Source organism: Dasypus novemcinctus, chromosome 8 (genome assembly GCF_030445035.2).
Source record: "Dasypus novemcinctus isolate mDasNov1 chromosome 8, mDasNov1.1.hap2, whole genome shotgun sequence".
In the NCBI taxonomy this organism is placed as follows: domain Eukaryota; kingdom Metazoa; phylum Chordata; class Mammalia; order Cingulata; family Dasypodidae; genus Dasypus; species Dasypus novemcinctus.
Window position 1 is genome coordinate 88,074,077 of NC_080680.1, and position 17,814 is coordinate 88,091,890.

The 17,814-nt window shown below is 44.8% G+C and overlaps 1 protein-coding gene across 1 annotated transcript in view; it reads right to left on the reverse strand.

Annotated features, from left to right (window-relative positions):
* Positions 1-619: 619 nt before the first annotated feature.
* The window catches only part of NUP188 (nucleoporin 188), a 74,028-nt gene continuing 56,833 nt past the window's right edge, over positions 620-17,814 (reverse strand). The window contains exons 21-44 of the mRNA XM_058302270.1: positions 15,993-16,113; positions 15,800-15,866; positions 14,902-15,030; positions 14,469-14,608; positions 13,520-13,626; positions 12,341-12,547; positions 12,052-12,221; positions 10,875-10,944; positions 10,405-10,472; positions 9,797-9,992; positions 8,030-8,107; positions 7,618-7,703; positions 7,186-7,331; positions 6,704-6,885; positions 5,134-5,334; positions 4,851-4,943; positions 3,831-3,989; positions 3,354-3,491; positions 2,589-2,663; positions 2,241-2,501; positions 1,979-2,110; positions 1,651-1,724; positions 1,380-1,509; positions 620-1,225 (exon numbers count right to left, since the gene is read on the reverse strand). Coding sequence (XP_058158253.1) covers positions 1,049-1,225; positions 1,380-1,509; positions 1,651-1,724; positions 1,979-2,110; positions 2,241-2,501; positions 2,589-2,663; positions 3,354-3,491; positions 3,831-3,989; positions 4,851-4,943; positions 5,134-5,334; positions 6,704-6,885; positions 7,186-7,331; positions 7,618-7,703; positions 8,030-8,107; positions 9,797-9,992; positions 10,405-10,472; positions 10,875-10,944; positions 12,052-12,221; positions 12,341-12,547; positions 13,520-13,626; positions 14,469-14,608; positions 14,902-15,030; positions 15,800-15,866; positions 15,993-16,113 — 3,207 coding nt within the window. The 3' untranslated portion in view covers positions 620-1,048. The remainder of the gene's footprint in view (positions 1,226-1,379; positions 1,510-1,650; positions 1,725-1,978; positions 2,111-2,240; positions 2,502-2,588; positions 2,664-3,353; positions 3,492-3,830; positions 3,990-4,850; positions 4,944-5,133; positions 5,335-6,703; positions 6,886-7,185; positions 7,332-7,617; positions 7,704-8,029; positions 8,108-9,796; positions 9,993-10,404; positions 10,473-10,874; positions 10,945-12,051; positions 12,222-12,340; positions 12,548-13,519; positions 13,627-14,468; positions 14,609-14,901; positions 15,031-15,799; positions 15,867-15,992; positions 16,114-17,814) is intronic.

Consider the following 17,814-nt stretch of genomic DNA (forward strand, 5'->3'; position numbering starts at 1 on the left):
AGTACTATTTCTGTACATTTATTCTAAGAAAAACCTTCCTAAATTTGGGCAGAGATTATGGAGTAGACTAGAATTTACCTGACAGTGTTTACCTCTTCAGGGTACCACAAATGTCATGTGGTCAAACAGGGACTCAAGCTCAGGTCATTCTGATTCTAGAATTTCAAATGGTGGCTTTGGGCTGTAAGTTATGTTTTAGAGTGTCCTTAGCTGAGGCCAGCCCCCAGTAACTTAGGTTCTGAGGAGGCCAAAGGCTGGCAGACCCCACCCCAGGGCTTCTGAAGATGGAGAAGGGGAGGCAGAGGCACAGAGCTATAAATGGGGAGGATCAAAAGCTTAAAAAAAGGCCACATCCAATGATAAACTCAGCCAGGTGGTCAAATGGAGGCTGAGGGAGACAGGACAGAATCTGGGCAGGACATGGAAGGGAAAATCTGATAGCATCTACCTAGTACTCCCTTCCTGAGAAGCATTAATAGAAGCATGTTTGTGAGTCAACCATTAATAGATGTCCTCCTTTCCCCAAATCCCCTTGGACCCCCCGCCCAGGGAGATTGATGGTCAGTGGTCTAGGAGCTGACTAGTGGCTCCTGGGCTTTGAAGGCACATACCACACAGCTGTCTATAAACAGTATTTTAATATTTGTATAAATAGACCACAGTATTACCAAAAAACTGCAAGAAGAGAGCATGGAAAACAGATTTTCAAACCTGTGCATACAGCCTCTCTCCTGAACAACACATGGCCTGGGCTGGGGGTCAAGTGCTGTGGGGAATGCTCAAAATAAAAGAATACACCTCTTTGGGACATTTTTCATGTGAGGGCCTGAGCACAGGGGACCCTTAGCTCCCTACCTCTGCTGCTGACCTCTTGTTCTACTATAAAAATAATGCCAGTGGGTGGGTGGCTGGAGTCTTGGCTACTCTGCAAAGAGGGTGATGGGCACTGCTTTCAGTCACAGACTGGGCCCACATCAGGCCAGCAGCACCCCACTGCAGTGGCAGGCTGGTCAAGATTAATTACTAAGGTGGGCAGCATGCCTCAGCCCTATCTTTGCACGTGCCGGACAAAGGCATGCACTAGCTGAATCAGAGGCTCCTGACTCTCAGGGCTGGCTTTGGAAAAAGAGGTGGGCTTGCCCTGAGGTGAGGGGAGGATACCAGCAGCAGGAGAGCTTGGGGTTCCCCGGCGGAAATAGCGTGAGAGGCTGGACAGCAGCGTACTCTGTAAAGAAAAAGAGCAGCTGGGCCTAGTATCTCTGGCCCAGCATCCCCCTATACTCAGGGACTGCAAAGCCAGAGGCCAGGTGGAGCACCAAGGGGCTCTTTCCCAATTGGTCCACCCTCCTCCAATAAGGGCCCTCTCTACCTATCCATACCAACTCTGAGCTGAGCTCCTGCTTCATGCGCTGTTTGTCCCGAGGGTGCACAGCCGGGTCCCTTAGGTAACGCACTGCCTGGGAGATAAGCAGGTAGAAGCAGTTTTCCATGGTAAACATCAAGAGGGACCTGAGGGGAAAAAACAGGTTTTTGGTACTGTTGCAGAAGGCCAGGCTGGCAGACACAAAGTGGGCCATTTAGATGAGATGATAGCTAGCCAGGCTGCCTCACGATTGCCCCAACTCCAGATCAAATTCCGCAAAGTCTTACTTTAATGTTCTAGTCCCTTCCGCCTGTGTGCTGAGCCCCACAGCCTGGGTGAGGGGTTCCTTTTTCTTGTCCAGCTGGAGGAAGAGAAGCAAGGGGTCAGGGCCATAAGATAAAAACAGAAATAGCACCTATTTACTGATAGCTTCCTACTTGCCCAGTCCTGCATTAAGCAATTTTATCAGTTACCTCATTTAATTTTTACAATGACAAGTAGGTTCCATCAAATTTGTTTTATGAAGAGGAGCAGGCTCAGGAGTTAAATAATGTGCCCATGGTCATTGTTATGAAGTAGCAGGAAGAAGCTGAGTAGAGGGGGTACCCTACTTACCTCTCCAAGCATGTTTAGGGCCACATTCACTGTGGCCAGAAGGGTCCCAAAGGAGGGAGCCACCTCAGAGTCGAAGGTAGGAGTGGTAAAGCTCAGAGCAAATAGGAAGTTGTACTCAGCAAGATCCAGGGACTGTGAGGCAAAGAAAAAAGAGATGTAGGACTTAGCTAAGCCCCAAGAGAGCTCTTGAGTACAGAGCAGGGCACAGCAAAACTTCAAGGCTCATGGCTGGGAGACCAGTGATGTCACACGGGGGGTCTACCTGATCCAGCAGGATTTGGCAGACATCTGGGGTGAAGTGGCGCAGGGCCGCCAGGGTCCTGCTGAGGATCTTGAGAAGGCCATACTGAACAATGCGCAAAGCTCGCTGCTCCGAGGCCTCTGTGTCAACAGTGGGCTGCTTGGAGGAAGAGGAGGTGGAGGAGGAAGAAGAGGAGGAAGAGCAGGAGGGGGTAATGACAGCCGTGGGTGGTCGCTGGACTCGAGGGGTGACAGCTGAGGGGATGGCATCCCCGTTTTTGTTCTGGGGGAGAGACAAGAAATGAAGATGGAGAACAGGGAAGCCAGAGGTAGGGCAGTCAAGGCACCATGGGGGTTGGGGCTCAGTTACCTGTAAGTAGTGCTGCAGCATCTTGCGGCTGTGCAGGAGGGAGGTACAGGCCTGGCACAAGTAACCCAGGTTTACCTGGAACATTCCACAGGGGAGGGATATGGAGGCTTCTCTTGGTAGCAGTCCTGGCCAAGTGACTAGACCAACTAAACAGATCCCCAAGCTCACCTCTCACTGAGAAACTACTAATGGGGCCTTCTACATTCTCTAGTTTAAAATCTTCACAACCACTAAATATGCTAAATTGTACATTCTGGGTCAGCAGGAATCACCCCTAGATTGTTTCCATGGGACCTTGCTAAATGCCTCACACATTATAAGGTCCTAAGTAAACAAATAAGAATACTTATTTGGGAATTACTATTCTCGGTTTACAAAAGAAGAGAAAGGCTTAGAGAAGTGAAGTGATGTGGCCAAGGACATACAACCAGCAAATGATTGCCTGATCCCAGAGCCTGGTTCTTAACTCCTTCCTCTTTCCAGCTGTGTCCTAGCTTCAGACCTGTTCCTAAAGGATCTGAACTGAGATCTGTTAGAGCCCAAGTTCTTAACCTACAAAGCTGCCCTTGGCTGTGGAGGAAAAATTTTACCTCTAAGACAAAGCAACCTGAAATCAAACCCCTGTGCTCCCTAAGGCCACATTTTAGAAATGGGCCTCAGATTCACAAGAGATGCCTTAGAGAGTGCTACCCACACTATCCATCACCCCTCCTGTTGCCCAGCATCTTCCCAGACCCCTCCAAGAAATTGTGTCTGAGGCCCCACCTGGACATCACGCATGAGCTGAGGCAGGTGGAAGTGCCATTCCTTCATGAAGTTCGAGAGCTGCAGGATGAAACCCACGGTGTGGTCTGCCTCCTCTAAGCAGGCCAGACTCTGCACTGTCCTCACTGCGTTTAGGCACTGGAGAGGAGAGGGGACAGCAGGGAAAGAGTGGGTTGGATCAAGAACCTGACATACCTGTTCCTGCTGTCTTGTGGGGAGGATAGGTCATGAGTCCACAAATACTGAGGTGGCAGCACTAGTAGGTGGCTTGGCATTACAACTAAGAGTTCTTGTCTGTGCTGATCCTAGGTCCATCCCCACATTCAGCATTTCAGTTACACTGGCTGACCAGTCAGGCAACAGTCCTTAAAGAACCTCAGAAATGAAAGCATCGACAGCCTGCCACTGCCAAGCCCCATGCTCCAAACACCTGGATCCTGACTGACCCAGACCCCCTTTAACCTTAAGCCCCCTTACCTGTAGGGTTCGTTCCTGGTGAACACCCATGAAGTCCAGAGCCTCAGTCAGGAAGTTGTAGCGTAAGGTTTTGAGCAGCCTCTCCATCAAGGACATGGACAGGCGGTAGACCCCTGGCCAAGAGGGGGCATCCAAGGACTTCCGAGAGGTGCTAGGTGTCTAAGACACAAATAGCAGGCAAGAACAGGACATGGCGCCACAGGAACCCAAATTGACAGGTGTAGCGGGGCCTCCTTGAAGCACAGAAGCTGAGGCATCCCAGTACTTGGAGAAAACCTCCTGGAATGAGCAACTGGCAGTGCCAGAGATGGTCAGAAGCCAGAGGTTGCAAAGAAAGAGCACTAGGCAGAGGTACAAGAATCCTGGTAATTCTAGGCTTCGGTTGGCCATTAACTAGCTCTATGAACTTAGACATGTCACTGCCCTGCTCTGGTCCTCACATTATAACTCTAATGGATCTAGATGATCAAATACTTGATGATTCTAACAAAATGAGATGTTAGGGTAGAGACTAGTCTTTTGAGAGTAGGAGATATCTATTAAACTAGAAGTAACCAAGGTACACAGAGGGCTGGGTGCTGAATTCCCCTCAAGTACTCTCACCATGCACTTCCCTCTTCCTGTTCCTGGTCTGGTGAAGCAAGGGTGGAGCAAAGGACTCAATAATACCACTGCCTTTGGGAGGGAGAGAGGAGAGGACAGCTGCCCTAGCTGGAGAGCAAGGGTACCCCGGACCTGTTCTCAATCTAGTTTTGCACAACTTATGCCTGTAACAGAAAGAAATCACCCCCATCTCCCACATGTGAATATAAACTAGGAGAAATATTTTACTGAACAAGTTTCTCTTGCTAGAGATCAGTATTGGGTGGGCAGGGGTATTCTTCACCTTTAGTGCAGTAGATATGCCACTGAAGATGAGAGAAACTTCAGAGGCAAGCAAAAGCATTAAAGTAGAGAGATTTTCCAACTAGAACTGCAGGTTGGCCAGTGCAGGCCTCCTGGCAAGCCCCTGGCACTCACCTGTACCGTTCCATTGGTGCTGAGCTGGTATACACTCAGGAGGGGCAAACAAATGCTCTGGGTGATGCCAGCTCCAGCCACTGCTGTGGCTCCCTGGGAGGGGAAAGACATGGAGATGGAACCTGTCATTATTCCACCACTGAGGGAGCCTGAGCCCACAGCTGCTCTACCCTGGGGGCAAGGAAGAGCTCCCAGGCTAGCCCACAACTTACAGATTTTGGGAAGTGTCAGAACCCAAGTACCAGCACAGAGGGCCCCTCCTGCCCTCACACTTGCCTCCTACCTGTTGGGTACGAGCCAGGGTGAGTAGCAGGTGCAACGAAGCCTCAGTGAAATGCAGATTTTGCTTCATGCGAAGGCTCACCTCCAGGGTGGTGAAGAGGGTTGGCAGGATGGGGAGCCTACGGGTCACCTGCAGCCATGAGTCACCATCTTCATCCACCTCACACAGCTCCTTGGCCAGGTGTAGGCCCAGGACACATACCTGCTGGGGCCCAAGGGCAAGGATGTGTAAAAAGAGAGGGAAGCAGTCTACGGGAGAAAAAGAAAAAGGCAGGAGCAGGAGGGCAGATAGCCGTTTCGCCTGATTCCCCAAAACCCAGCTGATCATACATATCTCCAACTAAGCTTGACTAAAACAGAACTCTCAATTCCTCCCAATTTTGCTCCTCTTGTGTCTACCTCTCAGGGAGTGGCAACTCCATACACCCTAACAACCAAACCCCCAAACTGACTACTTTTGACCACTTACTCCCCTATCGCACCAACCAGCATCATCCCTGTCAGTGTTAACTCCCATCTCACACCCAGCCATTCCACTTAGCTCTGCCAATGGCATGAAGCTTAAGTGACCATTACCTCTTACTGTACTATTTCAAGAGCCTCTTAAATGTTCTCCCTTCCTCCATTCTTGATCCTCTCTAATCTATTCTTTATACTGGTGGCTTTCAAATTTATTTTTTAAAATGACACAACAAAAAATACTTTTGACATTGCTCCTCAGTATATACATATTTCCATATTTCCACTGAACAGTACCACAACAAAAAATACTTTTGACATTGCTCCTCAGTATATACATATTTCCATATTTCCACTGAACAGTACCTACCTACCCATACATCATGTAAAGTACTTTCTTTTACATTTTATTCTACTTTATTACAAAAAAAAAATGCTGGTTGTAACCAACTGAACTGAATTGAAGACCCAATAATAGATCAGGACACACAGTTTAAACACTGCTATACTGTATCCTGAGTGATTTTTCTAGAGTACAAATCTGATCATTTCATCTACTTAAAATCCTTAAATTATTACTACTTCATTCAGGATACAGATCGAAAACCTTGACAAGGCTGCACATCATCTAGCCCCCATCTCCCCAGCCTCATCTCGCCCCACAATCCCCGGCCCTCGCTTTAGTCTTCATTCACACAAAGCCTTCCTTCCTTCAGGTCACCAGATGCTTCTTACTCCCATGGCCTAACATATGCTATTCTCTCTGGCCAGATATTCTTCCCCACACCTTCTATCTGCCTGACTCTACCAATCCTCTAGGTCATCACTGAAAAGGTACTTTCCCCCGGAAGCCTTCCCTGACTCCCCAGATTAGATTAGAACTCCAGGTTCTTTGTTCTCACTGTATTTCCTCCTGCAATATTTGTCACAGTTGAATTCCTAGGCATCTCTGCTTAGTTTTATTACCTTTTCATACTAGCCTGTGAACTCCATAAATGCAATGACTCTCTTGCTCACTAATCACAGGAGAAGCATGCCTTGCACAGGACAGGCATTCATATTTGTTGGATGCATGTGTGTAGGGCAGAATGCTTCCTAGGATGTGCCCTTACCCCATCACGCTGGTCCTTGTGCCGAGGACGAGTGCAATCGTCAGTCTCCATGCTGTCCTTGTCGTCTGTGGTACTGCCTGATGCCAGACTGTGACGAGTCTGATCGAAGAGTGCAATCACCTCTTCCTGCAGGGTCTCACAGACATTCAGCACCAGTTGGGAGTATTGAGGGATCTCACTTACTGCAGAATAGACAGACAATGCCATGTTCATCACTGTACACCACACTCTCCTTCCCAGACTGATGGCTGGGAATGTAGTATGGAGCTAAAAGGGAATGCATCAGTCTCATGAAAGGGAAAGATAAACATAGATGGGGGGGAAAATGCTTTCTAGAAGGCAAGAGTTCTAAGACTGAAAACTAAAAAATCACAGGAGAGATGTCTGGCTCTAATGGAGGAAGCCCCGCCTGCCCTAGGGTGGATGCCAGCAGGGGTGGGGAGACTGGTATAGCAACTACTACATCCCAGTCTGCCCCTCACCTCTCATCTCCTTCATCTGTAACACTGTGATGAATGCTGAAAACACCTTGGCCTTGGTCTTTTCCATGAGTTGCTGGTCTGCCTGCAGCACTCCCTCCAAGATCTCTGTCAAGGGACCAAGGATATCATCCACGGAACCTAACTCCCTAGAAATAATAAGGTAGTAGAGAGGAAGGGGAGAGCACATCTTATATAAAAGCCACAAACTGTCCTTGCTCCATTTCAGAATGCCCACCTGGTAGTCTTTGCCTCATATCCTGTTTGTTTGCTATATTAGTTCAAGTCCCATTGATGGAAAGCTCAAAGAACACATGTACACTTTAGAACCAATTTCTCCCCTTTTGTGAGGTGAAGGGTCAGTGAAAAGGAATAAGCAGGCAATGACATGGAGGTCCCTGCCCTTGGGTCCACCTCTCCTGGCACAGCCCTTACCTCTTCCACTGCCGGAGAAGAATAAGCAGCAGAGTGCACATCATGGAGCCGAGACGGAGGCAGTTCACTGAGGCTGGAACTAGGAGCTATGGGGAGACATCAGACCAGTTAGAGGTCCAGCTTCCAGTGAGCTGACAGAGCGGGAAGATTCAAGCTCCATCCATAGCACCCCTTTTGGCCTGATGCCTTTCTTCCCCAACAATAAACTCACAGGGGTGGAAAAGAGACAGGAAGGCCAGGACATGGCACAACAGCAGCAGACCTCTGCTTCCCCACTGCAGCCTCAGGCCTCACAGCCAACTTGAGACCTTTGACCTGAGCATTTGTGCGGCTGGCAGATCCATGAGTTCTGCTATTTAACTTTGGATACCTTCTTCCTTGAAGTTATGTGAAATCTCCTAGACACACTTACTAACGCTTTGGTCCCATCAAGTACTTCTAGAAAGAGCTGGCGACGTACTGCAGAGTCAGTCAGGTGCATTATATCTGCCTGCAAAGGATTAGAAAAAGGTTGCAGTTGGGAAAAATTTCCCAGACTTTAGAAGCCAAGAAATGTCTTCTTTCAAGTACTGTTTTCCTGATTAAAAAGGGGCTTGACAGCCCCGCTGTTTCTTTGTTCACCCTTAGATATGGTCAGAATCAAGTCCAGGTTTACCGCCTCTTCATGACTATATCCTTCCCCTGCTTAGAACTCTTCAAAGGCTTCCTAGTGCCATGGTCATAGAAGGTACTCTATATGGTCCAAGAGTCCCCATATGATCTGATCCAAATGATTCTGGCAACACTTATACTTATGTTCACTATGTTCAGGCCCTAGTTGCCTCCTTCCTCTTTCTTGAACACACCAAGTTCAAGAAAGAGCCACTTCTCCATCTTTGCACTTCGGATTTCTTTGTCTAGACTACTCTCTTCCACAGGCTCTTCACCTAGAAGGTCTTCTTTGTATTGCTTAGGTCTGTTTAGAGATACTCAGAGAGGACTTCCCTAACCACTCCTATCTAATGTGAATCTGTACCATAGCAACCTGTTTTATTTCCTTCATAGCTAATTATCACAGTCTGAAACTACATTTATTTGTGAAATCTGTTTATAATATGCTTCCCTTATGGACCTTTCTCTCTCCATGAGACCAAGGACCTTATCTGCTTTATTCATTGATGTATCCCCAGTGCCAGGCACATGGTCAGGATTCAATTGATATAAATTAAAGGAATGAACAACTGAATGATTTATATCCTGGATATAACCAGGGGGAAAGGATGGTGGGGTTTTCAGAGCTACAACCCACAAAATGCTAGCTGGCTAGGGCCTAAAAGGTAGGTGATACCTACCTTTCATTTGGGGAAGCATTCCCCAAAGAAGGCTAAGCCTTCTGGTGTGTCTGGAGTTTCAGAGATCCACAAACATTGTTCCACAGCAAGAATACTCACACATGCACTCTTTCTAGGATCAAAACTCCAAGGACATGGGAGCTCTGGCACTGGGAAATAAGTCTCACTGAAGATGTAAGAATATTCTTGGAACAAAGAAACACCTATCAAGCTGAAGTTATTAATAAGGTCAAAACATTAATCTGGATTTCCCAGGGAAGAATAGTTCAACACAGCATGATGGTGTCAAACCACAAAAAAAGGCTGAGAAAAAAATGCAAACTCTTCCCACATTTTAACTCTTTCTAAATACCAACTCTATGTGGATACACACGACAGAGCCAATGGCCTGTTCTTTTTCTAAGAAGAACAGGAAACCGTTTCCAGAGCCAATGAAAACAAACTGCTCTCTAGAGAAGTGCTGCTGTAGTTGCTACAGCTACCTGCAGGCTAATCAACAAATATTTATCTAGTGTCTCCAGGGCACATAGCACAAGGCAACTATAAATTTGTCTAAGAGGTAGACTAAGGAAAGGAGCCCCAAGACCACATAGGAAGCTAAAGGAGACTTTTATGAATGTCTGAAGGGATTTCAAATTACTCCTCTGCGTTTTAAGCTTCTTTTATTGGGCCCAACACCTTCAAACCCCCCTTACTAGCCCCAATCTCTTGGCACAGAACTTGTTACTTTAGCTCTCAAGGACAAACCATGATTCATTCTTCATCCCACGGGACTTTATCTGCTGAGCATCTCAACACGTTGCTAGGATACCTCGCACTAGGCAAAATTGGCTCAAGAAGGTTCTTACATGACTTGTGGCAATGATGAGAAGCATCCTCCAAGCAGAGATCAGCATCTGATATTCTATAAAAGAGGTGCAGCTGCTACCTTCTGTTTCAGCCATGTGAACTGCCAAGGACTTGACATACCCTGACCAGTAGGCAAAGCGTTTCTCGCTGGAAAATTTCTTGAGTGTATCTTTTAATGACTGGTCTAATGATCCCCTATAGTGTCAAGAAAAAACAATACCCACAGTTAGGTTTCCAAAGTAGATAGGCATGGGATAGGCACAGACCCTCACTGAGGCAGAGAAAGCAACCTCACGTGGGCTTAGTGGCAGATGGCTCCATGATCACCTCCAATGTGTGAGGCTCATACTTCTTGCTCAACATAATGAGTTAGACCGAGGCCTTTTCCAGGAGTCCTCCTCCATAAAATCATGATCACATGGAATTTGCATCAATACCTCTTTCTGACAATAATAAATGCCGTCAATGGATTGGCCAAGGGCACAGCTCACTGGCCCTCCATAAATCGTTCTTTCCTCTGCCTTGGCACATATAGCCATGCACCCCAATGATCATGATCTCCCCACCCCTACCTTTAATTAAAATTTCAAAAGGGGAAAGGACTCACTTAACCACATAGTATATCTCCAAGCATATTATCTTCATGATTAGGGCACAGGTTTCCAAGATGCTGGGCTGTGGAGGGGGAGACATAGCAGAAATCAATCATGGGGAGAAATCTCTTTTCTAATGTTTTCTGACAATGTAGCAGAGTAGGGACCCAATACTTAGAAAATAAGAAAGCCCATTCCCTACACATATTTTCTTTGAATGGCCATCTGACTTGCAAAAGCAGAAATGTCAGACTTAACAATGTCTCCAAATAAGTGGAGAAGGCCGCAGAGTCATCAACACAAAACAGGACATGCCACTCTCCTTCCCAAAACAAGACACCAAAGTGAAAGAAAACAGGCACTTCTCTGAGAAATTTCTAATAAAGAAAAAATTCTGGTTGTTTAATTAGGGGAGTTATGATTTTCTACTCCTCTGCCTCACAGCCCAGCCTTTACTCTGGGGACTTTCCATCTTCCAACTTACCTCAGATGTTTCTGAGGGAGGAGAAAGGGTTCCAAAGAGGGGGCTTGTTAAATTCTCCCAAAACTTGGGTCTAAAATGGAAATACACATTGTTGAAAATCAGTTTCCTCTCACAAAGACCTTTTCTCCTGTATCCAACTCCCTTCAGTGGATACTTTTTCATTTTTACCCATTCTAATCCTAACACGTGTCATAGGTCAATCATTCCTACATAAATGTAGAGGGTCCCATACATTATTTTTTTCTTAAGAAATCTAACTACTTTATAGCATTGATAAGTAAAAATCTAATGATTCTACTGTACTTTTCTAAAAGCCCCACAAAGAAGAGAGTGGGAAGGGAAACAGCCTTTTTAATCTTCCTTCCCTTTTACCAGAGTCCCTGCGAATAGGGGTATTTTGGTCTAGTGGCTTCAGTGAGCCACTCTCATCTGAATCTACTGTTTCTTAAAAAATAATGGTTTTGGGAAACAGATGTGGCTCAACCAATTGGGCTCCTGTCTACCATATAAGATGTTCAGGGTTCAATGCCCACGGCCTCCTGGTGAGGGCAAACTGGCTCAGGAGGAGTGCCAGCCCACACAGGAATGCAGCCCTGCGCAGGAGTGCCATCCTGTGCAGGAGTGCCGCCCTGCGTGGGAATGCCGCCCTGTGTGGGAAAAGCCACCCCACCAGGAGTGCTGGCTGATGCAACAAGAGACACAGAGGAGAGAAAATAAGATGTAACAGAATAGGGACCTGAGGCGGCACAAGAGAGTAATTGCCTCTCTCCCACTCCAGATGGTCTCAGGATCGGTTCCTGGAGCTGCCTAATGAGAATACAAGCAGACACAAAAGAACACACAGCAAATGGACACAGGGAACAGACAATGGGGGGAATGGGGGGAAGACATAAATCTTTAGGAAAAAAACAAAACAAAAAATGGGTTTTGATGGGGGTGAGAAGAAAGCAGGGGTGCAACAGTAGTTTAACCTTAGAGTAATGATGACACATGCTGGTAGCAGTATTAAGACAGTAACTAAAACTCCTTGTATTGAATTCTAGCCACCAAAACTTTTTATGCATATTCTCAGTAAACTGTAACAACAAACCTCAGCGATAAAGGCTATTGTTACTCTCATTTTATAGACAAGAACCCTGAGACTCAGAAGTTAAAGAATTCCCACAATCAGACTCACTTGGTTCTGAGAACCAGCATGGCACTGTCCCGACGGTCCTGCCACAGGGCATGCAGAAAGGCAATGGCTGCACGATGCAGTAGGGGTGGGCACCAGTATCTATCCTGCTGTTGGGAATCAATCAGCTCTAGCACTGCATGTAGACAGCTCCATACCCCAAGGCTGAATTCCTGCAAGAGGGGACAAGTGAAAACTCTATTGCACAACCACTGCCAACAGCTGCACCCACAGAGCCTAGCACCTACATTCCAGGGAGCCGTCTCCCAGCTTAATCCATGTAGAGACTTACCTTGGAGCCATCACTGCTATCTTTCACTTCTAGGTTCAGAAACAATTCAATGAGGCCCGGCTGGGTCTCTACTGCAACTGTGAGGAATTCCAGAATCATGACTTTGATGCGCATGTCCTCAATCTTGCTCTGCAGCCGAGTCAGAAAGGCATCGCGAATGGCAGCCGCATCATTGCCCAAGCAAGCATACACTGACATAGGGGCCACCTGGTGGGGACCAGGACACAGGCTTAGAGCTCTACCTCCAGGAAACCTCAACAGGCTTCTTAAGGAGGGTACTGGAGAATTCCCAGAAAAGGGGCAAAAAGGAACCATCTAGCTACACAGTTCTGGGTCAGAAGGGACATCACCCCAAAAGAAGTACAGAAGCACAAGATGCCCAACAATTCACAGAAGCAATAATCAAAATAAAAAGATACTCAATGCTCAACCTTGCTCATAAATAAATGCGAAAAAAAATGAGAACTTTTTTTTTTGCCTGTTATACTGATAAAGATTGAAAAACTGATGATGCTCATTGTGGCAAGGATTCAAGAACAGCCTTGGTGATAGGAGCATAAACTGAGAGAATATTTTTTGGAGGAAATTTTTGAAAGGTCTAATAAAAATTAAAATTTTTACCAAGTTCTATGGATAATAATATTCATTGAAACACTTTACAACAGTGAAAGGTAGTAAAAGGCCCAAATAAATTAGGATGTACTCATGCAAAGGCATCCCATGCAAGCAATAAAAATGTCAAGTAGTTCCAAATGTACTGACATGGTAAGATTGCAAGATACGGTGCTAAGTGACTAGTTAGCAAAAAAGTATGTATAGTGGAATTCCACTTTTATAAAGAACAAAAGCACAGATGCAAACACCCTTTAATATATAATCACAGATTTAAAAAAATAGAAACCTGAAACAATGCATACCAACCTACTTATCATAAGAACCTTAACCTTCTTTCTATGTTGCATTTATCAGTAATGTTTAAAATTTTTATAATGAGTACATAGGTATTTTCTAATTGGGAGGAAAACTCTCATAAACATACATTTATATTTGTCTCTAAGTGACTGTGTTACTTGGAAAGTCAGAGAAGTCCAAGTTAGCTGTTTCTACTAGAAGAAAAGCATGGTCTCAAGCAGAAAGAATCAGTTTTCTGGGACTTTAGTTGGTTAAGAGGGATCCTACCGTAGCCAGACGTTTCAGCAGCTGGATGGCAAGACGTGGCAAAGCAGGGTCATGTTTGTGATAGATGTATTTGGCTAGAACAGCAATGAGGTTGTTCCCATGGGCTCCTGAAGAAGCATGGGAAACAGTTGAGATACCAAGTATGACTAATTCAAGCTCAAAGACTGGCTGTTGTTCAAAAAGGCTCATACAAGCAAACTTGGGAAGCCAGAGCAAACCTAGAGCAATCCCATATTACTCTGTCTCTTTTCAGCAGTAAAGAGGATAGTCAGGACAGAATTTAAGTAAACAGTTTAATCCAATTATTAAGAACAGAAAAACATATATTTTAGGAAAATAAGAATCTTTCTAAAACACAGGTTAGGAAAAAAGGCGTTACACTGAAGCATTGCACTGAAAGCAAAACTGTTAAAAATTCAAAAATGACAGAGGTAAGAAAGCCCCTAGATACTATGCAATACCTACAGAAAATGAGGAAACAACATCCAAAAGAGATTAAGAGACAAGTTTAAGGTCACAGAGTAGTAACTACCAATATTTACTAAAAACCAGCAACTCCCTACATTTTATAAGCAGTAAATATTCTATTCTTCATCATAATCTTATATGGTAGATATTATTATCCTCATTTTATAAATGAGGAATTTGAGGTAGACTTGTTTAGTAACGTGTCCAAAGTCACAAAGCTGGTTGGAGCCAAAATTTGAACTACAGTAGTCTGACTTCAAACCTCTGTTCTTAACTATTTCTCCATCAACAAGAGCAGGCAGAAATAAAGTATGATCCAGTCCTTTTGTTTCCAAGTCCAGAATGGGAGCTGGTGATGATGGTGATCATTTCCAAATTTCCTCAAGGATTTATTCAGAAGATACTGTCAATCCCCTAGAAATACAGCCTGAGTCATATACTTATGAACAAAAATGTTGATGATTGGAAGGGAAATACATACCATGTTGTGTGAGAGCCTGTTCCAAGGGAGACACCACATTAGAAGGAGGTTTCAGTCTAATAACATTGTTGGTGACAGAGAATGCCAGTTTCACTGTCTTGATCAGCAGCTGGCCCTGACCCTGGCCCTCTGCCCCATCACTAGGATGCCAAATGGAAAACAAAATTGATTCAAACAATATGATTTCATTCAAAACCTATGTGCTCTCATGAACTAGATTCCAAAAATAACCCCAGAATTCAATAGCTTCTCTTAAGAGATCCCAGTCCAAGCTAGGAGAGATGAGGAGCAATCAACTCCTTCTGCATGCTTTCTTGTTCTAGGAAGAACAAGGTTTTCTTTAAAAAGTTACTTTAAGTTATCTTAAACTAGAGTTCTTATTCTCTCAGGGACAATAAAGACAAACAGGGGAAAGGTAGAGAGGGAAGCCTACCTTCGTGGCTGAGCTGCCATCACCATATCAATGGTGTCCACGCCAATGCCCATGATATTGATAACTGTCTGTCCTGCTTCTGTGTAAGCCAGACTGCAGATGCAGAGAGACTGAAGGCTGGGAGTGTGACTGGAAGACAGAGGTGTTCTTGAGTCACTAGGAAGCCACCAAGTCTATCCTCAGAAAGAAAGGGCATTGTCTAGCAGGGCTAGGGTGGCAAATCTAACCAATTGGACATCAGTCATACAGATCAGTCCTCTGTGCCAGATGAAGGCACTGATAACTTTCTTAGCACAGACTTGGTCCTAGAAACCATTGAGAAAAATTCTAAATATCCATTAATTAATACAAGTATTTATTGAAATATACCAAGAGTAATTCGTACAATAAATGCCATGCAACCATTGAAACAAGAGAGATCTCTATGTATGGTACAGAAGGAAAGTTATAGGGTAGATGTACAAAGAGAGGAGAAAACCTGGAAGAACAGGCACTAATTGTTAATGACACCTATCCCTCGGAAGTAAGTTTATGAAGACATTTTGCACAGGATGAGTATTTTCCAATAAACATATAATTTTTGTAAACGGAAAAAATTATGAATATTTATTAAAGTGTTTATCTATACATATCTATACATACCAAATACACACATATATACATACACACACAAATAAACACACAATCTCGTTCTCACTGCGTTTGCTCTTCTCTCTACAAAGGGAGACAGTACAAATAGTCCAGTGGAAAGCCAATCACAACCTCAAGAAAACTGAGCTCTGGATTCAACCAAGGAGAGTACTCTGAAAGAACTGAGACAGCTCTAAACAGCAAAAGTCCATGTCTTCCCTTGGTGAGTGGGAGCACCAAGAGCACCAAGCAATCACCTCATTCATACCTGTTGTACAAGTCTGTCTCATGGCATAGGTTCAGTATTGCATGGATCAGCTCCAGGATCAGGCAACCTGGACTCCAGAAAAGAGAGAGGAATGATGTAGCCTTACATGATGACCCTTATCCCAAGAAAAGGAGAGCAAGATCTCTTAGGAGCCAGAAATTCTCCAGACCTTCCATGCCCAAGATATCCTTACCAATCTGCTCTCTCACACCATGAGAGTTGTAGCGCCACTTGTGGTAGCTGGGAAGCATCTCCTTCAGCACAAACATTACACAGGGCACCAGCCCTTGGCTCTGGGTACTACCAAGCTGTCCCTATAAGAAACCACGCTGTGAGGGTTTCAGATATTTAAATGCAATAAAAGTCATTTAGTTATTAGGAATTTAACTCCAAAACCACAGATTTCCAAAGGAAATCTAGGCAAGCCTTGGATATCAGTGAAAAAAAGACACACCAGAACACCCTAGTTCAACCAAGCCCAAGTTGTGAGTTTCTCTATTCTCACAGAGAAAAGAGAAGGGGACTAAGAAGATCAATGTCATTATGTCACAAAAGGCACCTATGTGAGAGAGGGTTGAAGGCTAAATTTGGATAGAAGGGAGGAACCATAAGCATAAAGAATACAGATTGTTGATAAAAGAGAATGCCAGTTTCAATGTCATGATCATCAGTCATCTTTTTTCAAAAATTTCTTTGTCTTTTTTTTTTAATGTTACATTAAAAAATATATGAGGTCCCCAGATACCCCCCCATTCCCCTCACCCCACTCCTCCCATAACAACAACCTCCTCCAACATCACGTGACATTCATTGCACTTGGTGAATACATCTCTGAGCACTGCTGCACCACATGGTCAATGGTCCACATTATAATTTACACTCTCCCCCAGTCTACCTAGTGGGCCATGGGAGGACATACAATGTCCAGTAACTATCCCTGCAGTACCACCCAGGACAACTCCAAGTTCTGAAAATGCCCCCACATCACATCTCTTCTTCCCACTCCCCACTCTCAGCAGCTACCATGGCCACTTTCTCCATCTCAATGCTACATTTACTTCCATTACTAATCACAATAGTTTCAGAATAGAGTATCAGTATGATCATCAGTCATCTTAACTTTCACCCACTACCCCATCACTGGAAAACCAGACCTGAGAACTGATACCCCAAAATTTTTCATCCTGATATAACATCAGTTTTCTTATCTTAAAAACAGGGATTCTTTGTTTATATATAAATTAACATCTATATATATTATTGTTTCAACTTTTTTTAAGCATTCACTGAATGCTTACCATGTGGGTAGGAAATATGCTCAGTGGTTTTTTTTTTTGTTAAAAGATTTATTTATTTCTCTCCTCTTCCTGCCCCCATTGTCTGCTCTCTGTGTCCATCTGCTGTGTGTTCTTCTGTGTCCACTTGTATTATCAGGCGGCATAGGGAAACTATGTCTCTTTTTTGTTGTGTCATCTTGCTGCATCAGCTCTCCATGTGCGTGGTGCCACTCCTGGGCAGGCAGCACTTTATTCACACAGGGCAGCTCTCCTTGCAGGGCACACTTGTGGCGCATGGGGCTCCCCTATGAGGGGGCACCCCAGCATGGCCCTGCACTCCTTGCATGCAGCAGCACTGCATGTGGGCCAGCTCACCACACGGGTCAAGGGATCCTGGGTATAGAACCCTGGACCTTCCATATGGTAGGCGGATGCTCTATCAGTTGAGCCATGTCTGCTTCCTATGTGCTGTGTTTTTCACATGTGACCTCCTCAATAACTCCATGAGGTAGAGACCGTAATTATTATTCCTATTTCACAGAGATTCTGAGAAAAATTCCACACATGCCCCAAACCATGAAGGCAGTAGTTAAGTGATCAAGTTGAAGATTAAATCTAACTCTAACTTGAAAACCCCTGCTCTTAACTGCAACACCAGTAGTTTTCAATCAGAGTTGTCAACCATTAGTAGACCGTGAAACCAGTTTATGGTGAAAAATAGCTTAAAAAAAAGAAAAA